Source organism: Cetorhinus maximus, chromosome 19 (assembly GCF_964194155.1).
Source record: "Cetorhinus maximus chromosome 19, sCetMax3.hap1.1, whole genome shotgun sequence".
NCBI lineage: Eukaryota > Metazoa > Chordata > Chondrichthyes > Lamniformes > Cetorhinidae > Cetorhinus > Cetorhinus maximus.
Window position 1 is genome coordinate 95,275,893 of NC_135897.1, and position 21,385 is coordinate 95,297,277.

The 21,385-nt window shown below is 43.9% G+C and overlaps 1 protein-coding gene across 1 annotated transcript in view; it reads left to right on the forward strand.

Moving 5' to 3' along the window:
- Nucleotides 1–21,385, forward strand: part of LOC144694125 (uncharacterized) — a 64,816-nt gene that overhangs the window by 36,451 nt on the left and 6,980 nt on the right. The window contains exons 10-11 of the mRNA XM_078564481.1: nucleotides 7,073–7,152; nucleotides 9,291–9,370. Coding sequence (XP_078420607.1) covers nucleotides 7,073–7,152; nucleotides 9,291–9,370 — 160 coding nt within the window. The remainder of the gene's footprint in view (nucleotides 1–7,072; nucleotides 7,153–9,290; nucleotides 9,371–21,385) is intronic.

Below are 21,385 nucleotides of genomic sequence, written 5' to 3' on the forward strand. Positions count from 1 at the left end.
TCGAAGAATGCTGTTCACCTTCCCCTCTTTAATTAGAAAACAAAAGCAAGAATCTGCGATTGCTGGAAATTGGAAATGAAAAACAGAAAATGCTCAGCAGGTCAGGCAGCATCTTGTCTCAAGAGAAAAATCGAGTTAACGTTTCAGGTCATGGAACTTCAATCCAAAGCCATTTTTGTGGGTTAAAGTGAATAATGTCATGTTTGACCTCTTGAGCTTTTGAGCTGATACCTGCACCATCACTACATGGGACTTAGGAGAAGGAGTAGTCCATTTGGCCCTTTGAACCTGCTCCATTACTTAATAAGATCATGGCTGATGTGGTTGTGGTCTTGGCTCCACTCTCCTGCCTGCCTCCCATAACCCTTGACTCCCTTGTCTATCAAAAATCTATCCAGTTCAACCTTGAATAAATTCAATGGCCTAGCTTCCACTGCTTTCTGGGAAAGAGAATTCCGCAGACTAATTACCCACAGAGAGAAAATTTCTCCTTATCTCCATCTTAAAAGGGTGTCGTCTTACTCTTAAACTGTGAGCCCTAGTTTCAGTTTCCCCCGTAAGTGGAAACATCCTCTGGGTATCCACCCTATCAAGTCCCTTCAGGATCTCATGTTTCAATAAGATCGCCTCTCATTCTTCTAGATTTCAACCGGTATAGGTCCAACCTGTTCAACCTTTCCTCATTAGATAATCCTTTCATCCCAGGAGTGGGTCTAGAACTCAAGAGACAGTCTGTTGTGCCTGCTGCACCATTCAATACAATCATGGCTGATCTTGGGCTTCAACTCCATTTTCCTGTCTGTTTCCCATATTCCATAATTCCCTGGGGGACCAAAATCTGTGTATCCCAGATTAAATATATTCAACAATGGAGCATCCACAACCCTCTGGGGTAGAGAATTCCAAAGATTCACAACCCTTTGAGTGAAGAAATTTCTCCTCATCTCAGTTCTAAATGATCAATCCCTTATCCTGAGACTGAGCCCCCGAGTTTTAGATTCCCCGACCAGCGGGAACAGTCTCTCAACGTTCACCCTATCAAACCCCCTCAGAATCTTGTAAGTTTCAATGAGATCGCCTCTCATTCTTCTAAACTCCAGAGAATATAGACCCAATTTACTCAGCCTCTCATCACATGTCAACCCCCTCATCCCAGGGACCAATTTAGTGAATCTTCGCTGTGTCATCTCCAATGCAAGTATATCCTTTCTTAAATGTGGAGACCATAACTGCAGACAGTATTCCAGATGTGGTCTCACCAAAACCCTGTACAGCTCTAGAGAGACTACTTTGTTCTTGTACTCCAATCCCCTTGCAATAAAGGCCAACATGCCATTTGCCTTCCTAATTGCTTGCTGCACCAGCATGCTAACTTTCTGCATTCCTTGTACAAGCACACCCAAGTCTCTTTGAACATCAACACTTACAAGTTTCTCACCTTTTAAGAACAGAAAAGGAGAATAATTTTATGACCAAAGTGAATAACTGCACACTTCCCACATTATACTTCATCTGCCAACATGTTGCCCACTCACTTAACCTGTCTACATCTGCTCTCCCCCACCAGGGCTATGGGCAAAGCGTTGGGAGGTTGGAATGAGTTGGATAGCTCTTTCAAAGAGCCAACTTTTTTATTATTCGTTCATTGGATGTGGGCATCGCTGGCTGGGCCAGCATTTATTGCCCATTCCTAGTTGCCCTTGAGAAGGTGGTGGTGAGCTGCCTTCTTGAACCGCTGCAGTCCATGTGGTGTAGGTACACCCACAGTGCTGTTAGGAAGGGAGTTCCAGGATTTTGACCCAGCGGCAGCGAAGGAACGGTGATATATTTCCCAGTCAGGATGGTGAGTGACTTGGAGTGGAACTTCCAGGTGGTGGTGTTCCCATCTGTCTGCTGCCCTTGTCCTTCAAGATGGTAGTGGTTGTGGGCTAAGAAAGTGCTGTCTAAGGAGCCTTGGTGAGTTCCTGCAGTGCATCTTGTAGATGGTACACACTGCTGCTACTGTGCGTCGGTGGTGGAGGGAGTGAATGTTTGTGGAAGGGGTGCTAATCAAGCGAACTGCTTTGTCCTGGATTGTGTCGAGCTACTTGAGTGTTGTTGGAGCTGCACTCATCCAGGCAAGTGGGGAGTATTCCATCACACTCCTAACTTGTGCCTTGTAGATGGTGGACAGGCTTTGGGGAGTAAGGCGAGTTATTTGCTGCAGGATTCCCAACCTCTAACCTGCTCTTGTAGCCACAGTATTTATATGGCTAGTCCAGTTCAGTTTCTGGTCAATTGTAACCCCTAGGATGCTGATAGTGGGGAATTCAGTGATGGTAATGCCATTGAATGTCAAGGGGAGATGGTTAGATTCTCTCTTGTTGGAAATGGTCATTGCCTGGCACTTGTGTGGCACGAATGTTATTTGCCACTTGTCAGCCCAAGCCTGGATATTGTCCAGGTCTTGCTACATTTTGACGTGGGCTGCTTCAGTACCAGAGGAGTTGTGAATGGTGCTGAATGTTGTGCAAACATCCCCGCTCCTGACCTTATGATCGAAGGAAGGTCATTGATAAAGCAGCTGAAGATGGTTCTGGCTAGGGCACTACCCTGAGGAACTCCTGCAGTGATGCCCTGGAGCTGAGATGACTGACCTCCAACAACTACAACCATGTTCCTTTGTGCTAGGTATGACTCCAGCCAACATAGAATTTTCCCCCTATTCCCATGGACTCCAGTTTTACTAGGGCTCCTTGATGACACACTCGGTCAAATGTAGCTTTGATGTCAAGGGCAGCCACTCTCACCACACCTCTGGAGTTCAGTTGTTTTGTCCATGTTTGAACCAAGGCTGTAATGAGGTCAGGAGCTGAGTGGCCCTGGCAGAACCCAAGCTAAGCCTCAGTGAGCAGGTTATTGCTAAGCGACTGCTGCTTGATAGTACTGTTAATGACCACTTCTGTCACTTTATTGATGATCAAGAGTAGACCGATGGGGCAGTAATTGGCCGGGTTGATTTGCCCTGCTTTTTGTGTACGGGACATACAATTTTACAAATTGTCGGGTAGATACCAGTGTTGTGGCTGTATGGGAACATTTTGTCTAGGGGTGCAGTAAGTTCTGGAGACATGGCTATGAGAGGCCAAATGGCCTTCTGAGGCTGTGCTCTTTGGAGAAGAGAAGGTTGAGAAGAGATTTGATAGAGGTGTTCAAAATCGTGATGGTTTTGGACATAGTAGATCGGGAGAAACTGTTCCCATTGTCGAATGGATCGAGAACCAGATGATACCAATTTAATGTGATTGGCAAGAGAAGCATCAGTGACATGAAGAAAGACAGTTTTGGGCAGTAAGTGGTTAGGATCTGGGATGCATTGCCTGAGAGTGTGGTGGAGGTAAATTCAATCATAGCTTTCGAAAACAGAATTGGATAAGTACCTGAACAGAAAAAAAATTGCTGGGCTAAGTGGAAAAGCTGGGGTGTGGGACCAGCAGTGTTGCTCTTGCAAAGAGCCAGCAGGGATTCGATTGACAGAATTGCCTCCTCCTGTGCTGTAATCATTCTATGATTCAAAATATTCAGAAGTTGGAAACTGCAGAATAAAGCTCCTGCTAGTCGTCTCTATAAAATACCTGAGCCAGCTCACCCCAGGTGCAAAGGAATGACATTTTTGCTACGCAGTCACCCTCATGTGAGGTTCTCACACTTGTAACAAACTATCTCATCATTTGTTGGTGCAGGATTGATACTTCACCAACTCGGAGAGATGGGAAAGCTGTAACTATCCTGTTATCATGAATGTGTTAACTGTTTACAGAGCAGCTTTACAAAATGGTCAGAGTAGAGGAATTGATTATGTGCTACTCTGAGACTGTGGCTTGCCTAGGAAATGGAGACATGGCTGCAGGGTGACCAGGGATGGGAACTGAACATCCAGGGGTATTCAGTGTTTAGGAAGGACAGACAAAAGGAAAAGGCGGTGGAGTTGCATTGCTGGTTAAAGAGGAAATTAACGCAATAGTGAGGAATGATATTAGCTCCGACGATGTGGAATCCATATGGGTAGAGCTGAGAAACACTAAGGGGCAAAAAACGTTAGTGGGGGTTGTATATAGACCCCAAACTGTAGTGGTGATGTTGGGAATGGCATTAAACAGGAAATTAGAGACGCATGCAATAAAGGAACATCTGTAATTATGGGTGACTTTAATATGCATATAGATTGGGCAAATCAAATTAGTAACAATTCCGTAGAGGAGGAATTCCTGGAGTGTATACAAGATGGTTTACTGGACCAATACGTTGAGGAACCAACTAGGGAACAGGCCATCCTAGGCTGGGTATTGTGTAATGAGAAAGGAATAATTGGCAGTCTAGTTGTGCAAGGCCCCTTGGAGATGAGCGACCATAATATGATAGAATATGAGAGTGACGTAGTTTATTCTGAGACTAGGGTCCTGAATCTTAATAAAGGAAACTACGATGGTATGAGCGTGAGTTGGCTATGATGGATTGGGAAACGTTACTTAAAGGGATGACAGTGGATAGGCAATGGCAAACATTCAAAGCGCGCATGGGTGAACTGCAACAATTGTTTATTCCTGTCTGGTGCAAAAGTAAAACAGGAAAGGTGGCCAAACCATGGCTTACAAGGGAAATTAGAGATAGTATTAGATCCAAGCAAGAGGCATACAAATTGGCCAGAAAAAACAACAGACCTGAGGATTGGGAGCAGTTTAGAATTCAGCAAAGGAGGACCAAGGGATTGATTAAGAAGGGGAAAATAGAGTACGAGAGTAAGCTTGCGGGGAATGTAAAAACTGACTGTAAAAGTTTCAATAGGTATGTGAAGAGAAAAAGATTGGTGAAGATAAATATAGGTCCCTTACAGTCAGAAACACGGGAATTTATAATGGGGAACAAAGAAATGGCTGACCAATTAATTACATACTTTGGTTCTGTCTTCACAAAGGAGGACACACACAATATACCAGAAATGTTGGGGAACACAGGATTTAGTAAGAGGGAGGAACTGAAAGAAATCAGTGTTAGGGAAATGGTGTTGGGGAAATTGATGGGATTGAAGGCCGATAAATCCCCAGGGCCTGATAATCTACATCCCAGAGTACTTAAGGATGTGGCCTTAGAAATAGTGGATGCATTGGTGGTCATCTTCCGAGATTCTGTAGACCCTGGAACAGTTCCTACAGATTGGATGGTACCTAATGTAACCCCACTATTTAAAAAGGGAGGTAGAGAGAAAACAGGGAATTATAGACCAGTCAACCTGACGTCGGTAGTGGGGAAAATTCTAGAGTCCATTATAAAAGATTTAATAGCTGAGCACATGGAAAACAGTGACAGAATCGGACAGAGTCAGCATAGATTTACGAAAGGGAAATCATGCTTGACAAATCTACTGGAATTTTTCGAGGATGTAACTAGTAAAGTTGATGAGGGGGAGCCAGTGGATGTGGTTTATCTGGACTTTCAGAAGGCTTTTGACAAAGTCCCGCATAAGAGATTAGCATGTAAAATTAAAGCACATGGGATTGGGAGTAGTGTATTGAGGTGGATAGAAAACTGGTTGGTAGACAGGAAACAAAGAATAGGAATAAATGGGTCTTTTTCCGAATGGCAGGCAGTGACTAATGGGGTACCGCAGGGATCGGTGCTGGGATCCCAGTTATTCACAATATATATTAATGATTTAGATGAGGGAACTAAATGTAATATCTCCAAATTTGCAGATGAGACAAAGCTGGGTGGGAGGGTGAGCTGTGAGGAGGATGCAGAGATGCTTTAGTGTGATTTGGACAAGCTGAGTGAGTGGGCAAATGCATGGCAGATGCAGTATAATGTGGATAAATGTGAGGTTATCCACTTTGGTAGCAAAAACAGGAAGGCAGATTATTATCTGAATGGCTATAAATTGAGAGAGGGGAATGTGCAACAAGTCCTGGTTGTCCTCGTACACCAGTCACTGAAGGTAAGCATGCAGGTGCAGCAGGCGGTAAAGAAGGCAAATGGTATGTTGGCCTTCATAGCGAGAGGATTCGAGTACAGGAACAGGGATGTCTTGCTGCAGTTGAGACCTGGAATATTGTGTGCAGTTTTGGTCTCCATATCTGAGGAAGGATGTACTTGCCATAGAGGGAGTGCAGCGAAGGTTTACCAGACTGATTCCTGGGATGGCGGGACTGACATATGAGGAGAGTTTGAGTCGGTTAGGATTATGTTCGCTGGAGTTCAGATGAATGAGGGGGATCTCGTAGAAACCTATAACATTCTAACAGGACTAGACAGGGTAGATGCAGGAAGGATGTTCCCGATGGTGGGGGAGTCCAGAACCAGGGATCACAGTCTGAGTATATGGGGTAGACCATTTAGGACTGAGTTGAGGAGAAATTTCTTCATCCAGAGAGTGGTGAGCCTGTGGAACTCGTTACCACAAAGTAGTTGAGGCCAAAACATTATGTTTTCAAGAAGAAGTTAGATATAGCTCTTGAGGCAAATGTAATCAAAGCATATAGGGAGAAAGTGGGAGCAGGCTATTGAGTTGGATGATCAGCCATGATCATAATGAATGGCGGAGCAGGCTCAAAGGGCTGAATGGCCTACTCCTGCTCCTAGTTTCTATGTTTCTAAATAGTGAGGGAGGGAAGGTCTGAACAGGGGCAAATGGCGATGAAAACATTTCTTATACAATAATTCTCTACCCTCTTCACCCTCCCTGGCCTCAAAAGCAAGTTGGTATTGTGGAATTTATTAGGAATTCTTGCTGGGCATGGATGGTTGTTGTACAGATCGTGACTGTGGTGCTTTGAGGGGATCCATCAGCTCCAGTTCAGGGAGGGAGGGACACTGAGCAATGTGTGAAAACGAGCAGTGTTATCATGTGTCTGACCAGATCTAGCAGTGGATCCATTGGAAATATTCACTCTCCTTGACGGTGAATGTTATAAGTTGAGAATCAAGTTTTAAGACCACAATAACCCAGTGATTATTTCACTTGCAATAGTTCACTGTTTGTGCTCTAGCATCCTGTCTTGTGTCCTGTTGTGACTGTCCTACCTCCTTCCCCATGCAGCACGGTGCCAGTGAATACATCAGGCCCAAGCCTCGGGAAGGACCGGAACAACTGACAGCGAAGCCTGAAAAACCAGGAAGGTAATTTTTCTTGTAGCTTTCTCTCCTTTCCCCAAACTTCTTTCAGTGTGATGGTTGGTTCTATGTGTTTCCCTGATTACTAGCGACTGCCTTGTACACGCAGCCATCTTGAGTGTGCGAGGCTATACAGTGAAGGTCAGCAGGTTATTCAACTCTGGAAAGTATCACGTTCTCTAATCTGGAATCTTTTTCTTTGTTCCCTTCCCCAGGACTCAGATTTGTTGTATTCCACTGCTTTGTGAACAGGGATTAGTTTGACTCTGCACAGAGCCAGGATGTGAGCTCAGACTTTGCTGGTCCATAAAGCTCCCTATCTCGCATCCATCGATCCATCAGGGAAGCCTTCGTAACACCTTTTAATTTGTTAAAAAACCACATATATTAATGTGTTTTGGTCGTAGGTTTTTTTTACTCCCTGGGTTAGTCCAGCCTCCAGTTCACCAGCTACAGGGCACGCATTTTGCTTATTTAGTGTCATGTTATTCTTTCTGTGTTTTTAGTCACTGACATCACCCGACATCACTGCCAGGTCAGATATGTGAGTCCAATCTCCTGGACCAGTTTCCCATCATCTGAGAGGTGTTTTCCAGAGTACGTTTTCCCTTATTTGGCCTGATTTTTTTGTTTTCTAATTTTTGCCTTTCCTGGGAGGTTACACAGCTGGGGCCCGGTGGGTATTACAGTTAGTGCACCTGCAATTTTCTCATCTACTTCCTTTAAAACCTGGGATTGGAACCACCTGGCCCCGTGGTTTTCTTACTCCTGAGTGCTATTCTTTTCTTCATTGTTGTTATTTGGCTCATAATTCCCTGTCCCTGATTCAGTATTAGTTATCTCGAGATGTCCACCATGCTATTGTCTAACGCTACTGTACATACTGCCACGCAGTATTTATTCAACAAGTTCACGATTTCCTTATTTTCATTGACAACTATCATTGTTATCGATTTTCAAAGGGCCCACATTGCTCCTGATCACACTTTTTTTCTAACATAATTGTACACAATGTATGTGTCGATTTTGATATCCTTGCAAATTTCTTTTCATATTTTTTACACAGCTCTCGCTATCTGTTTTACCCTTTTCTGTTCTTTGTATCTTTCCCACTTGCCGGATCTGAGCTACGTTTTGCATTTTAATAAGTTTTCATTTAGTTTTATGTTGTCACATAGCTCTTTAGTCATCCATGGCTGTTTTTTTTGGCAAGTAGCCCCTTGGGAGTATAAACTGGTTCTATATTATGTTAAATTCTTCGTGAGAGATAGATACCCTGATACCAAACCTGTACAGCAACCATTGGGCTGAACTTGAAGCATATCCCAAGCCATCAAAAGCCTTTTCTCTGACTCATCCTGTCTCTTCCCTCCCCCCTGCCCACTGGCCATTCCCAGCAGCCACCAGATCTCTGATCAAAGAGAGCAGTGCGGGGAACGAGAGCACAAGAACTTTTAGTTAAGAGGAAAATCACAAAAAGCTTATCTCTAACCAAAAACACAGCTAATACTTATACACTCCCTATCAATTAAAGCAGCCACAATGAAAATGGAACGGTTGTTATATTGAAATTATATTTTTAAAAAATAACAATGTTATATTGTGTGAAGTGTTGTGTTTATTTCTGGCTGAAACAGCTGTGTTTATTTACTCGCCCACATCTGGTTGAGGTGCACTGAATGTAAGACCAAATATAATGTTAAGAAATAACGCCCTATTAATGCTTAATTACTTGTGTATTTAATTTTCCCTTTATGAAGTGGGGTTACAGTTTGTAAGCTGCCTGCAGTTAAAGTAAAGCTGTGGCTGAGTGGAACTTGTCAGCAGTTTAAATACTGCGACACAAGATGGATCACTAATGACTGAAATATTATGCTAATTTTATACTGTGTTATGGCAGAAGAATCATTGTAGAGAATGATAATGAAATGCTGTTTGCTTCAGTGGTGTAACTCATCCTGCAGCTCTTGTATTATCTTTCTGAGCGAAATAGTTTTCTCACCTTTCTCACTGACTCTAAATGCCTCCATTTCTGACCTGGGTTCGAATGTGCTGTCCTGTTTGATCCCAGCTGGATGATGTCGGATGGGAGATTGACGCTTGCCACAATTCAGTAAGCTTTATGCTAGTTTTCACTCTTGCAGGCCTCCTACGTACCGAGAAGAGTCAACCCCACAGCGCCCTCCTCACCCTGCTTCCCGATCCTCGGAATCATCACAGAAAGGTACAGTCCGCTAGAAGGCTGAAGTCTCGAGCCTGGTGGGCCACATGCCTGGTTTTGAGCGGGATAGTAGGGGAAGCAATTTCACTCTCAAACATTCAGTTTTATTAAAGCTGCAGATCCATGATTTATGGATTATAGTTGCTCTATACGTAGACATAGCTGTAGTGATGTGCCAAAGGACAATTTCCCTGCTTATCTCTCCATGCCTCGGGGTCTCGTACTTTCCTGCTCAGCCGTTCGAAGGAGTCTGCCATTTTCAATTTCAAGTTGTCTCACATCATTCTCTTTCTCCCTCTTGGCCTACATCCCTCCAATCTTCTGTCAATTACCTCCTTCAGCAAGTCCTCATGCATAGACTCGTAGGCGTTTACAGCACAGAAGGACACCATTCAGCCCATCATATCTATGCCAGTCAACAAAGATCTGACTACACTAGTCCCATTTTCCAGCGCTTGGCCCAAAACCCTGGAGGCCATGGCAACACAAGTGAATATCTAAATACTACTTAAATGTTACGAGAGTTTCTGATTCAATCACCCTTTCAGGCAGTGAGTTCCAGACTCCCACCACCCTCTGGGTGAAAAGATTTCCCCTCTTAGCCACCTACCTCTTACCTTAAATCTATGCCCCCTGGTGATTGACCCCTCTACCAATGGGAAAAGTGCCTTCCTATCCACCCTACCTATGCCCCCTCATAATCTTATACACCTCTTTCAGGTCCCCTCTCAACCTTCTTTGCTCCAAGGAAAACAACCCCAGCCTATCCAATTGTTCCTTGTAGCTCAGACCCTCCAGCCCAGGCAGCATCCTGGTAAATCTCCTCTGCACCCTCTCCAGTGCAATCACATCCTTCCTATAATGTGGTGACCAGAACTGCTCACAGTACTCCAGTTGTGGCCTAACCAGCGTTTTACACAGTTCCAGCATAACCTCCCTGCTCTTGTATTCTATGCCTTGGCTAATAAAGGCAAGTATCCCATATGCCTCCTTAATCACCTTATGTACCTGATCTGCTATGTTTACGGATCTGTGGATATGCACACCAAGGTCCCTCTGATCTTCAGTACTTTCCAGGGTCCTACCATTCATAGTGTAATCACTTGCCTTGTTAGCCCTCCCAAGTGCATTACTTCACATTTTTCCGGATTGAATTCCATTTGCCACTGCTCTGCCCACCTGTCCAGTCCATTGATACCCTCCTGCAGTTTACAGCTATCCTCCTCACTATTTACCACCCTACCAATTTTGTGTCATCTGTGAACTTCTTGATCATACCCCCTATGTTTAAGTCCAAATTATTTATGTACACCACAAACAGCAAGGGCCCCAGCACCGAGCCCTGTGGAACCCCACTGGAAACAGACTCCCAGTCACAGAAACATCCCTCTACCATCACCCTCTGCTTCCTGCCTCTCAGCCAATTTTGGATCCAATGTGCCACTTTGCCTTGGATCCCATGGGCTCTTACTTTTTCGACCAGTCTGCCATGAGGGACCTTATCAAAAGCCTTGCTAAAGCCCATGTAGACCACATCAAATGCATTACCCTCATCAACACTCCTGGTTATCTCCTCAAAAAATTCGACCAAATTTGTCAAACACGACCTTCCCTTGACAAATCCAAGCTGATTATCCCTGATTAATCCATGTCTCTCCAAGTGCAGATATACTCTGTCCCTCAGAATTCTTTCGAGTAACTTTCTCACCACCAACTGACTGACCTGTAATTTCCTGGTCTATCCCTTCCTCCCTTTTTTAATAATGGAACAACGTTAGCAGTCCTCTGGCACCTCACTTGTGGCTAGAGAGGATTTGAAAATTACTGCCAGGGCCCCTGATATCTCTTCCCTTGCCTCCCTGGGATTTATCCACTTTTAAGGCGGCTAAACCTGCTAGTACCTCCTCTCTCTCTGTTAATTTCCTCGAATATTTCACAGTCCTCCAGCCCGACGTCTATACCTGCATCGTCCTCTTCCATTGTGAAGAGCAATGCAAAGTATTCATTGAGGACTGTACCCACGTCTTCCAGCACCCCCCCACACACATTATCTCAATGGTCCCTAATTGGCCTCACTCTTTCCCTAGTTATTCTCTTGCTCTTTATATATTTAAAAAACCCCTTTGGGTTTTTCTATATTCCACCCACCAATGCTTTCTCATGCACTCTCTTGGCTTTCCTAATTTCCTCTTTAAGTTCCCCCCTGCACTTTTTATACTCCTCTAGGGACTCTGTCATATTGAGCCCTCGTATCTACCATAAGCTTCTCTTTCTTTCTTAATCCCAACCTTTATGTCACTTGATATCCAGGGTTCTTTGGACTTGGTCCCCTCCCTTTGTCTTTATGGGAACATATTTGTCCTGTACTCTCGCTATTTCCTCCTTGAATGCCTCCCACTGCTCAGACACAGTTTTATCTGCAAGTAGCTGCTCCCAGTCCACCTGGGCCAAATCGCATCTCACCTTAGTAAAATTAGCCTTTCCCCAGTTTAGAACTTTTATTCCCGGCCCAACCTTATCCTTTTCCATAACTACCCTAAATCTAACTGAGTTATGGTCACTATCTCCAAAATGCTCCCCTACTGATAACACCTTCCACCTGCCTGGGCTCATTTCCGAATATTAGGTCCAGAACTGCCCCTTCCTTGTTGGGCTTTTTAGGTACTGGCTAAAAAAGTTCTCCTGGATGCAGTTTAAGAATTTTGCTTCCGCTTTACCTTGCACGCTAAAGCTAACCTAGTTAGTATTTGGGTAGTTAAAATCCCCTACATAAAAAATAATTACAATAAAGTGTAAAGAGCAGGGATACTAGAGTAATTAATTAATAGTTTGAATAAAATACGATAGCGATGGCAGGATGGGTGATGTGTTGCTGCTGCAGCATGTGGGAGCTGCTGGACACCAAGGTGATCCGGAGCAAACACGTCTGTACCTGGTGTTTGCAGCTCAAGGAACGTCAGATCCGAGTTAAGCAGCTGGAGTCTGAGCTACAGACATTGCACCACATCAGGGAGGGGGAAAGTTACCTGGACACTTTGCTCCAGGAGGCGGTTACACCCCTCAGATTAGGTAAGTCTTTGGTCTGTGATCGGGGACAGGAGGGTGTGACTGCAGGTGAAGCAGGTATGGGGACCCAGGGGGTAGCGCTCAAGGAGCCTCGGCCCCTGCAACTGCCCAACAGTTACAAGGTTCTTGCAAGCTGTGTGGACAAGAGGGGGACTGCAGGGAGGATGAGCAAACTGACACAGCACGATGGTACAGGGAGCCATTCAAGTGGGTGGAGGAAATAGGAACATAGAAATGGTAGGGGACAGTATAATTAAGGGGATAGATACTGTTCTGAGCGTGAGTCCCAAAGGCTGTGTTGCCTGCCCGAAGCCAGGGTTAAGGACATCTCCTCAGGGCTGGAGAGGAACATGGAGTGGGAGGGGAAGGATCCAGTTGTCGTCATCCACATTGGTACCAATGACATTGATAGGACTAGAAAGGAGGTTCTGCTGAAAGGAGCTGAATTAAAAAGCAGAACCTCCAAGGGAATAATCACTTGAACTGTGCTGGGACCAGTGTCCTGGTGCATCGAATAACTAAAGAGAGGACTTCAAACTAAATATAGGGGGGGAGGGTTCTGAAGAGGGGATACGTAGGCTAACAAAGCAAAAGGATATGGCAGCCTCGCAGGGCAACTATTTAGGTAATGATACCCAGAGTGTGACAGGAAGGGACAGAGTGTACAAACATAAAAAAGCAGCAGCAAATAGGGGAAAAAATGGTAAAAAGGCAAAATGGCAGACATTTAAGAAAATAGTTCATGACACACAACAAAGATATACCCCAGTGAGGAAGAAGGATTGTAGGAGGGGGATAAACCAACCGTGGTTAACCAAGGAAGTTAAGGATAATATCAAATTGAAAGAAAAGACATACAAAGTAGCAATGATTAGTGGTAAGCCAGAAGATTGAGAAAGTTTTAAAAACCAACAAAAGATGTCCAAAAAAAAAAATAGAGGGAGAAAATAAACTTTGAGGGTAAACTAGCAAGTAATATAAAAATGGACAGTAAGAGCTTCTTTAAATATATAAAAAGGAAGAGAGAGACCAAAGTGAACAGAGGCCCTTTACAGAATGAGGCTGGGGAAATAATAATGGGGAACCAGGAAATGACAGAGGAGTTGAATAAATGCTGCAGTCTTTATGGTAGAAGTCACTAATAGCAATCCAATACTAAATAATCAAGGGGCAAAAGAGGGGGAGGAAATAAATACAATAACAATCACTAGAGAAAAAGCACTAGGTCTAACGACCGATAAGTCCCTGGACCTGATGGGTTGCATCCTAGGATATTAAAGGGAGTAACTGCAGAGATAGTGGATGCACTGGTAGTAATCTTGAAAAAATGCTTAGATTCTGGAAAAGTCCCAGAGGATTGGAAAACTGCCAATGTAACACCCTTATTCAAAAAAGGATGGAGACAAAAAACAGGTAACTATAGGCCAGTTAGCTTAATATCTGTCATTGGGAAATGTTAGAGTTTATTATAAAGGATGCAATAGCAGAGCATTTAGAATTACATAATCTAATCAAGCAGAGTCAGCATGGCTTCATGAAGGGGAAATCATGCCTGACAAATTTATTAGAATTCTTTGAGGAGATAACTAGCAGGATAGATAAAGGGAAACCAGTATATATAATATATTTGGATTTCCAAAAGGCGTTCGATCAGGTACCGCACATAAGGCCACTTAGTAAGATAAGAGCCTATGGTGTTGGGGGTGGTGGATTAGCATGGATAGAGGATTTGCTAACTTATAGATGACAGAGAATTGGGATAAGGGGGGACTTTTCAGGATGGCAACCTATAACTAGTGGAGTGTCACAGGGATCAGTGTTGGGGCCTCAATTGCTTACAATTTATATTAATGACTTAGATGAGGGAAGTGAATGTACTATCACTAAATTTGCGGATGATACAAAAATAGATGGGAAGGCAAGTGGTGAGGATGACACAAGGAATCTACAGAGGGATATAGACAGCTTAAGTGAGTGGGCAAAAAAAGTGGCAGATGGAATATAATGTGGGAAAATGCGAGGTTATGCACTTTGGCAGGAAGTATAGAGGAGCAGAATATTATTTAAATGGAGAAAGACTGCAGAAGGCTGCAGCACAGAGGGATTTAGGAGTCCTCATGCATGAATTCCAAAAAGCTAACATACAAGTTCAACAGGTAATCAGGAAGGCAAATGGAATGTTGGTCTTTATTTCAAAGGTAATGGAGTATAAAAATAGGGAAATCTTGCTAAAACTATACAAGGCACTCGTTAGACCACACCTAGAATACTGTGAACAGTGTTGATCCCTTGTCTAAGGAAAGATATACTGGCATTGGAGGCAGTCCAGAGAAGGTTCACTAGGTTGGTCCCGGGTATGGAGGGATTTTCTTATGAGGAGAGGTTGAGTAGGTTGAGCCTGTACTCATTGGAGTTCAGAAGAATGAGGGGCAACTTATTGAAACATATAAGATTCTCAGGGGTCTTGACAGGGTAGATGCTGAGAGGTTGTTCCTCTTGTGGGAGAGTCTCAAAGTAAAGGGGTGCCCATTTAAAACAGAGATGAGGAAGAATTTCTTCTCTCAGAGATAGTGAATCTGTGAAATTCTTTACTGCAGAGGGCTGTAGAAGCTGGGTCATTAAGTATATTCATGGCGGACTTGGACAGATTTTTAATCAGTAAAAGAATCAAGGGTTATGGGGAAAAAGGCAGGAAAGTGGAGTTGAGGATTATCAGATCAGCCATGATCTCATTGAATGGCGGAGCAGACTCGATGGGCCGAATGGCCAACTTCTGCTCCTACGTCTTATGGTCTACTATTACTGCCTTATTATTCTTACACTTCCCTGAAATTTGGTCCTCTATTTCTCCCTGACTGGGGGCCTATAGCACACACCCAACAGTGTGTTTGCTCCTTTTGTGTTTTTTACTTCTACCCATATGGCCTCTTTTGATGATCCTTCCAAGATATCATCCCTCCGCACTGCTATAATCGATTCCTTGATCAATATTGCGACCCCCCTCCTCTTCTATTCCCCTCCCTATCACTTTTGAATACCCAATAACCAGGAATGTTGAGCTGCCAATCCTGCCCTTTTAGCCAATTCTCAGTCATAGCTATGATATCACACTCCCATGTGTCTACCTGTGCCCTCAGCTCCTCTGTCTTATTCCTCAGGCTCCTTGCACTAAAATATATTCCATTTAGCCTTGCTAAACTCCCTTCTTTCTTATCCAGCCTATGTTTCCTCTGCCTTCCACACTCACTCACTAGTGTTTTAACTTCTAATTCCATCTCAGCTTCTCTCCCCTCTGAACTACTTTTCAGGATCGCATCCCCCTGACAATTTAGTTTAAATCCACCCCAACAGCATCAGCAAACCTCCCCGTGAGGATGTTGGTCCCGTTCCTATTCAGATGTAGCGCGTCCAACTTGTACAGGTCCCACCTCCCCCAGAAATGGTCCCAATCCCTCAGGAATCTAAAGCCCTCCCCCCTGCACCATTTCTCCAGCCACACATTCATCTGTTCTACCCTTCTGTTCCTATACTCACTACTGTGTGGCACTGGGAGTAATCCAGAGATTAGTACCTTTGAAATCCTGCTTTTCAATTTCCTACCCAACTCCCTAAAGTCTGCTTGCAGGACCTCATTTCTCTCTCTTCCTATGTCATTGGTCCCAACATGGACCACAACCTCTGGCTGTTCACCCTCCCCTTCAGAATGCCCTGCAGCCGTTCCCTGACATCCTTGACCCTGGCACCCGGGAGGCAGCATACCATCCTGGAGTCATGTCTACGGCTGCAGAAGTGCTTGTCTACTGCCCTCACCAATGAACCCCCTACCACTATTGCCATTCCACACTTCCTCCTCCTCCGAGCAGCTGGACCACCCACAGCGCCATGGCCTTGGCTCTGATTGGCCTCCACAGAGGAACCGTCACTCTTGCCATTTTCCAAGGCCGAAAAATGGTTTGTGAGTGAGATGCACTCGGGGGATTTGCTCACTTCCTGCCTGGTCCCCTTCTTCTGTCTGGCGGTCACCCATTCCCTCTCTGCTTGCACTCCCTTAAGCTGCGGGCTGACCACATCCTGAAACGTGCTATCCACAAACCTCTCAGCCCCGTGAATGCACCGTAGTGCCCCCAGCAGCCGCTCAAGCTCCAAAACCCGGAGCTTGAGTTACTCCAGTCGGAGGCACCTCCTGCACACACATGGTCACCCAGACCGCCAGGAGTGTCTAGGATTTCCCACATAGCGCAGGATGTGCAAATCACGGGACTGAGCTCCCCAGACATATCTTAACGAAATAGAATATGGACCCTTGCTCTTATTTTACCCTTACTCCTACATGAGTATAGACTAGATGATAGATCCTGTAGATAGACTAGATCCTCTAGGTGCTGCTGACTGCCTGTCCCAGGGTCCTCCTCTCACACTCTCCTCATGCCTTAGAATGTGGCCAATCAAACGTGTTGCCTTTTATTGATGATAAACGAATGACCTTTCCTCTTCACCATCCGGCGCAATGTTTCAGGATTCCTGCTAATTTATTTTACATCTTTGTTTTTGGTTTAAGGTTCAAGATCTACCATTCTATATGAAGTCTCTGAGTGAATGTTTTGCAACAATAAATTTAGTGAATTGTCATCCATAGTACTGTCTCCAGCTTTACAAATATGTTAGCAGGATAAGGACAGAATTATTCTGCACACATCTCCAGGGAGCAATTTCCTTTACTTCTCTAAATGGAATTTTAACACAGCTCATGAGAACTGCCTGTGCATTTATCTTGTGACCTGGCAACTGGGTCAATACCAAATACAAGGATTTCGCAAAGTGCAGTGATTGTTCTGAGGGCAAGCATGGCAGACAGAGTCATTACAGCACCGAAGGAGGCCATTTGGCCCATCAAATCCATACCGGCCCTCTAGAGCAATAGTCCCGTTTGCCCAATCTGCCCTGGAGTCCTGTAAGATTATTTCCCTCAAGTGCCCATCCAACTTCCTTTTAAAATCGCCCACAGTCTCAGGTAGAATCATTTTGTGTACAGCAGGACACCACATACAGCAATAAGATGTGTGACCTGTAGTTCTGTTGTTGGTGATGGTTGAGGGGAACAGTTGACCAGGAGAACTGTTGTTCTTCTAGAGTTCCAAGTGCTATTTGTGTTGTAACAGAGAGAGATTTTGTAATTCAAGAATATTTCTAAATTTTTGGTGACCCCCAAACGTGTAGCTGAATGGCAAGGTCACATCATTTTGCAATATATTTCTGGATGCCTGGTCCAGAATTTGAGCCTAATGGAACTAAAATACTTGCTTCATTCTGGTCATCCTGTTGGAGGAAGTTTGTAGCATCTCCAGGAAGTGGGTCCAAACTAAGTTCAGGACTGTTTGGTTCCTGACTCTGTGATATGACCAGGATATTAACCAAGCTTGTACTGAGGTGGAGGATCATGGGTGATCTGTACCTCACCTCTGTTCATTCACCCTTGCTCCATATCCCTTGATAGTCTTACCCAACACAAATCTGTTGATCACAGTGTTAAAAACATCAGTTGTTCCCAGCATTCATAGTTTTTTTGGGGTGAGTGAGTTCCAGGTTTCCATGTATCCTTAGTGGAGGAAAAGTGGTTGCTAATTTCACTTTTGAATAGCCTAGCTGCAATTGTAAGATTGTGCCCACCCTTTCCTGGACTCCTCCACCAGAGGGAATGGTTTTTTTATATATCAACCCTGTCGAATCCTTCAGTCGTCTCAAACATTTTGATTAGGTCACTTCTTAATCTCCTATACTCAAAGGAATCCAAGCCTATTCCAGGCAACCTGTCACTCTTTTACCCCTGGTATCATACTGGTGAACCTGCACTGTATCCCCTTCTTGGCAAATATATCCTTCCTGAGATGAACCCAGTACTCCAGCTGAGCTCTGACCCAGGTTCAGTACCAGTCTTATCACTTCTGTTTCCCATTATTAATTGGAGTTTGTGTGTTCAGTTTCTCATTACAGGCAGTGACTGAGAGAATTGAGCAGATCCATAAGTGAAGAGGATTAAAGTTTTGAGAGTTTCACCAGTTTCTGTCTTGTTGGATTAAGCCCAAAGTTACCAAAAGAGTTTCACCCAGTGCTTCCCTCGGATACGTCAAAGTGGGGATTAAAAAAAACAACTGGATGTTATCATATCTGACACAGCATTGTAGTGAGCTACCTATCAGTACAGACCTGGTCTTGTTTTGGAGTGTAAAATCTTTACTGCTAATGTGTTTGCACAAATAACCCAAGAGATAGAACTTTTTAAATGTTTTTAACAAAAATTAACTAGAATGTTAAGTTGTATTAACTTTTTATTATTATTATATATATATATATATATTTGTTTTTAACAGTTCAACTCAGGCTTTCACTCTGTCTTCTAAACAGCTGTGCTCAGCAGTTTGAACCACTTCCAGTTGCAGCAAAATTTTAATCACATGATGGAAGTTTGTGTTTTCCCTCTATCTCTTTCTCTCTCTCTCTCTCTCTCTCTCTCACATTTTCCTGTCTCTGCTCAAATTAAGTCCATCTGATCTACTGTGGCCACAAAATTTCTTGGATGTGCACAATTTGGCTGAGTGTTATAGTACAATTCGTAACTTACTATTGGTGGGACTCCACAGATGCCTTTGGTGTTGTTGTGGGCGAGACCTATTTCCCAGTTAAACAAGGGCAACTAATCTTGATCGAGACCAGGCTCTATCAAGCAAACTTCACAGCACAAGACCTTTCGGTGTTTAGGAAGATCACTGCATACATGTCCTTTCCATTTTGATATATCTTGAGCACAACTGTCAAAATTATTTACCACCATATATTTCTGTGCCTCCTCTCAAATGCTTATAATAGTCCTGAACTCCATTTGCATTCTTGCTTTCACATATCTGTACATTAAAATGCTCTGTCTATGGGCAGTCCCATTAGTATTTTCCCATTATAAATTCTCATGTCCACATTTAAAATGGAAATTGCCTATGTCAACTTATCATGCTGTAATTACACCCTTCCTCCATTGGAGGCATAGCAGCATCACAGGGATTTATAATGGGAATATAAAAATATGGACCGAGTAATAATGACTGAGTGGGAACTGAATTAAGTCTTTGTGTGCTATGTTATCCAGCTTTACCTGAAGGCTTTTCTTGGTCTTGACTCCCTGCGTGCAATGACTTACTTTGTTAAAAAAAAATGCCCTCTTCAAATTTTTTATTGTGGATTTGGTACTCTTCCTAGAACTGAGATTCTACCAGTCCCTCAAATGTGCAACAGCTTGGCTGGTTAGAAGAATTCTTCCTCTTTTTTTTTTTGTTTAAATTTGCTGGTATTTGAAGGACTGTTTTTCAGAAGTTGCAATTTTCAGGCATTGCTAAAAGATGTTTGTTCACAGCTGATCTAGTTATAGTAGGAACATGGGATCAGCCTGGAAAGTTCTATACAGAGTGTGTGAAATACTGATGAGTAATTCACCACTGGCTGCTTTGTTGCTTGGGTATCTATAATTCCAAATGTAGGATGTTCTCAAATCTGTAACATTTTGAGGAAAAGCACACCTAACCCGAGTCCCACCATCACCCACCAAGAATCCCAAAGCCCCTCTCTCTCTCCACACCTTCCTTTGAAATGTCTCACAAATTATCAATCAAATGCTGTTTTCTTAGATGTGTAGGAACTAGTTTAACAGCTTCCCTCTGTGACAAAATACAGCCTTTTTGTAGTTTGATTGGATTTTGCAGGATCCATTACTGTCCCTCTCTAAATGAAGGTGCTACTCTCTCCTGCCTGTATCTGCATGCTGTGTGTGTGTGTGTCAAGCCAATCTAAGTCACTGCTGCATGTCCTGTGTTTATGCTGCTTGTGCTTCATGTATGTTGAGCAGCAGGGGTGAGCAGTGGTCTGAGACAGTGCCAAGGTGCAAGACCACAAGTTTGATGAGCTACTGAAACAGAACGCAGTATTTTTAACCCAAAGTAGTTTGCAAACGTTTTAAGCTATGATAACCAGTAGAAGGGAAGAAGTTAAACTCTTAAATGGTGAGGGATAAAATTGGTGAATGCTGAAAATCTTCAAAGGAAATAAACCAGTGTCTCAGTATCTGGCAGAGACCGATTTGTTTAGTGGCACTCTGTGCCATTAACTTATCGCTGTTCTTTGGATGGCAAGCACTTTGGAGTGCACTCCCTTTTTTAAAACACTTTGTATTCGCCAGACATTTTTGTTCACCCCCTTCCCTCGTTGGTGACGGTACAGCTGCCAGTCACCCCGAGGATCCACATGTTTCCCTCTGGGGAGGATGCATGAGGAGAGGCAGTTTATACCAGAGCAGCATTTGAGAGTGAGTGAGGAAGCATCATGCCTATGCTGTGCCTCAGGAACGCAGAATTATACCATCGTACTTGCTTTTGTTCATCAGCGCAGGGCATTCATTTCCCTCTAACTTTAGCCCCCTCAAAACAAATAAGTTACTCTGTGTTCTTAATGTCCACAGTGTGACTGAAGCAGTGCAATACAAGGCCACGAGGGAGCCATCACTTAGTCCCTTTCCGCCATATCGACACCAAGTATTTAGAAATGGTACCAAGGTTTCTGTGCTTTATTTTGTGGACCAATCCTTGGCAGCTCAGCCTGACTGGTACTAAAAGTCTAAATACTAATGGGTAAGAGTAGGCTGCTGTGGTGAAGTTTTCACTATCGATTGCCTTCTGTGTTATGACGGCTCTATGGCCAGGATTTTTAGGATGGTGGGGTCTCCTCTCCTGCCATCCCGACTGCTGGCATTGCCTGACTTCACGCTCCAGCGAGCGTTCGTTGGCTGAGAGAGTTTGGGATGTCAGAGGTGGGGGGTGGAGGGAGGTCCTGCAGTTACTGGACCTTAATGGGGTGGTGAGGAAGGTGCTTAAAATTCAGGCCCACAAATGTATTTCTTTGCCTGTCTGGCCT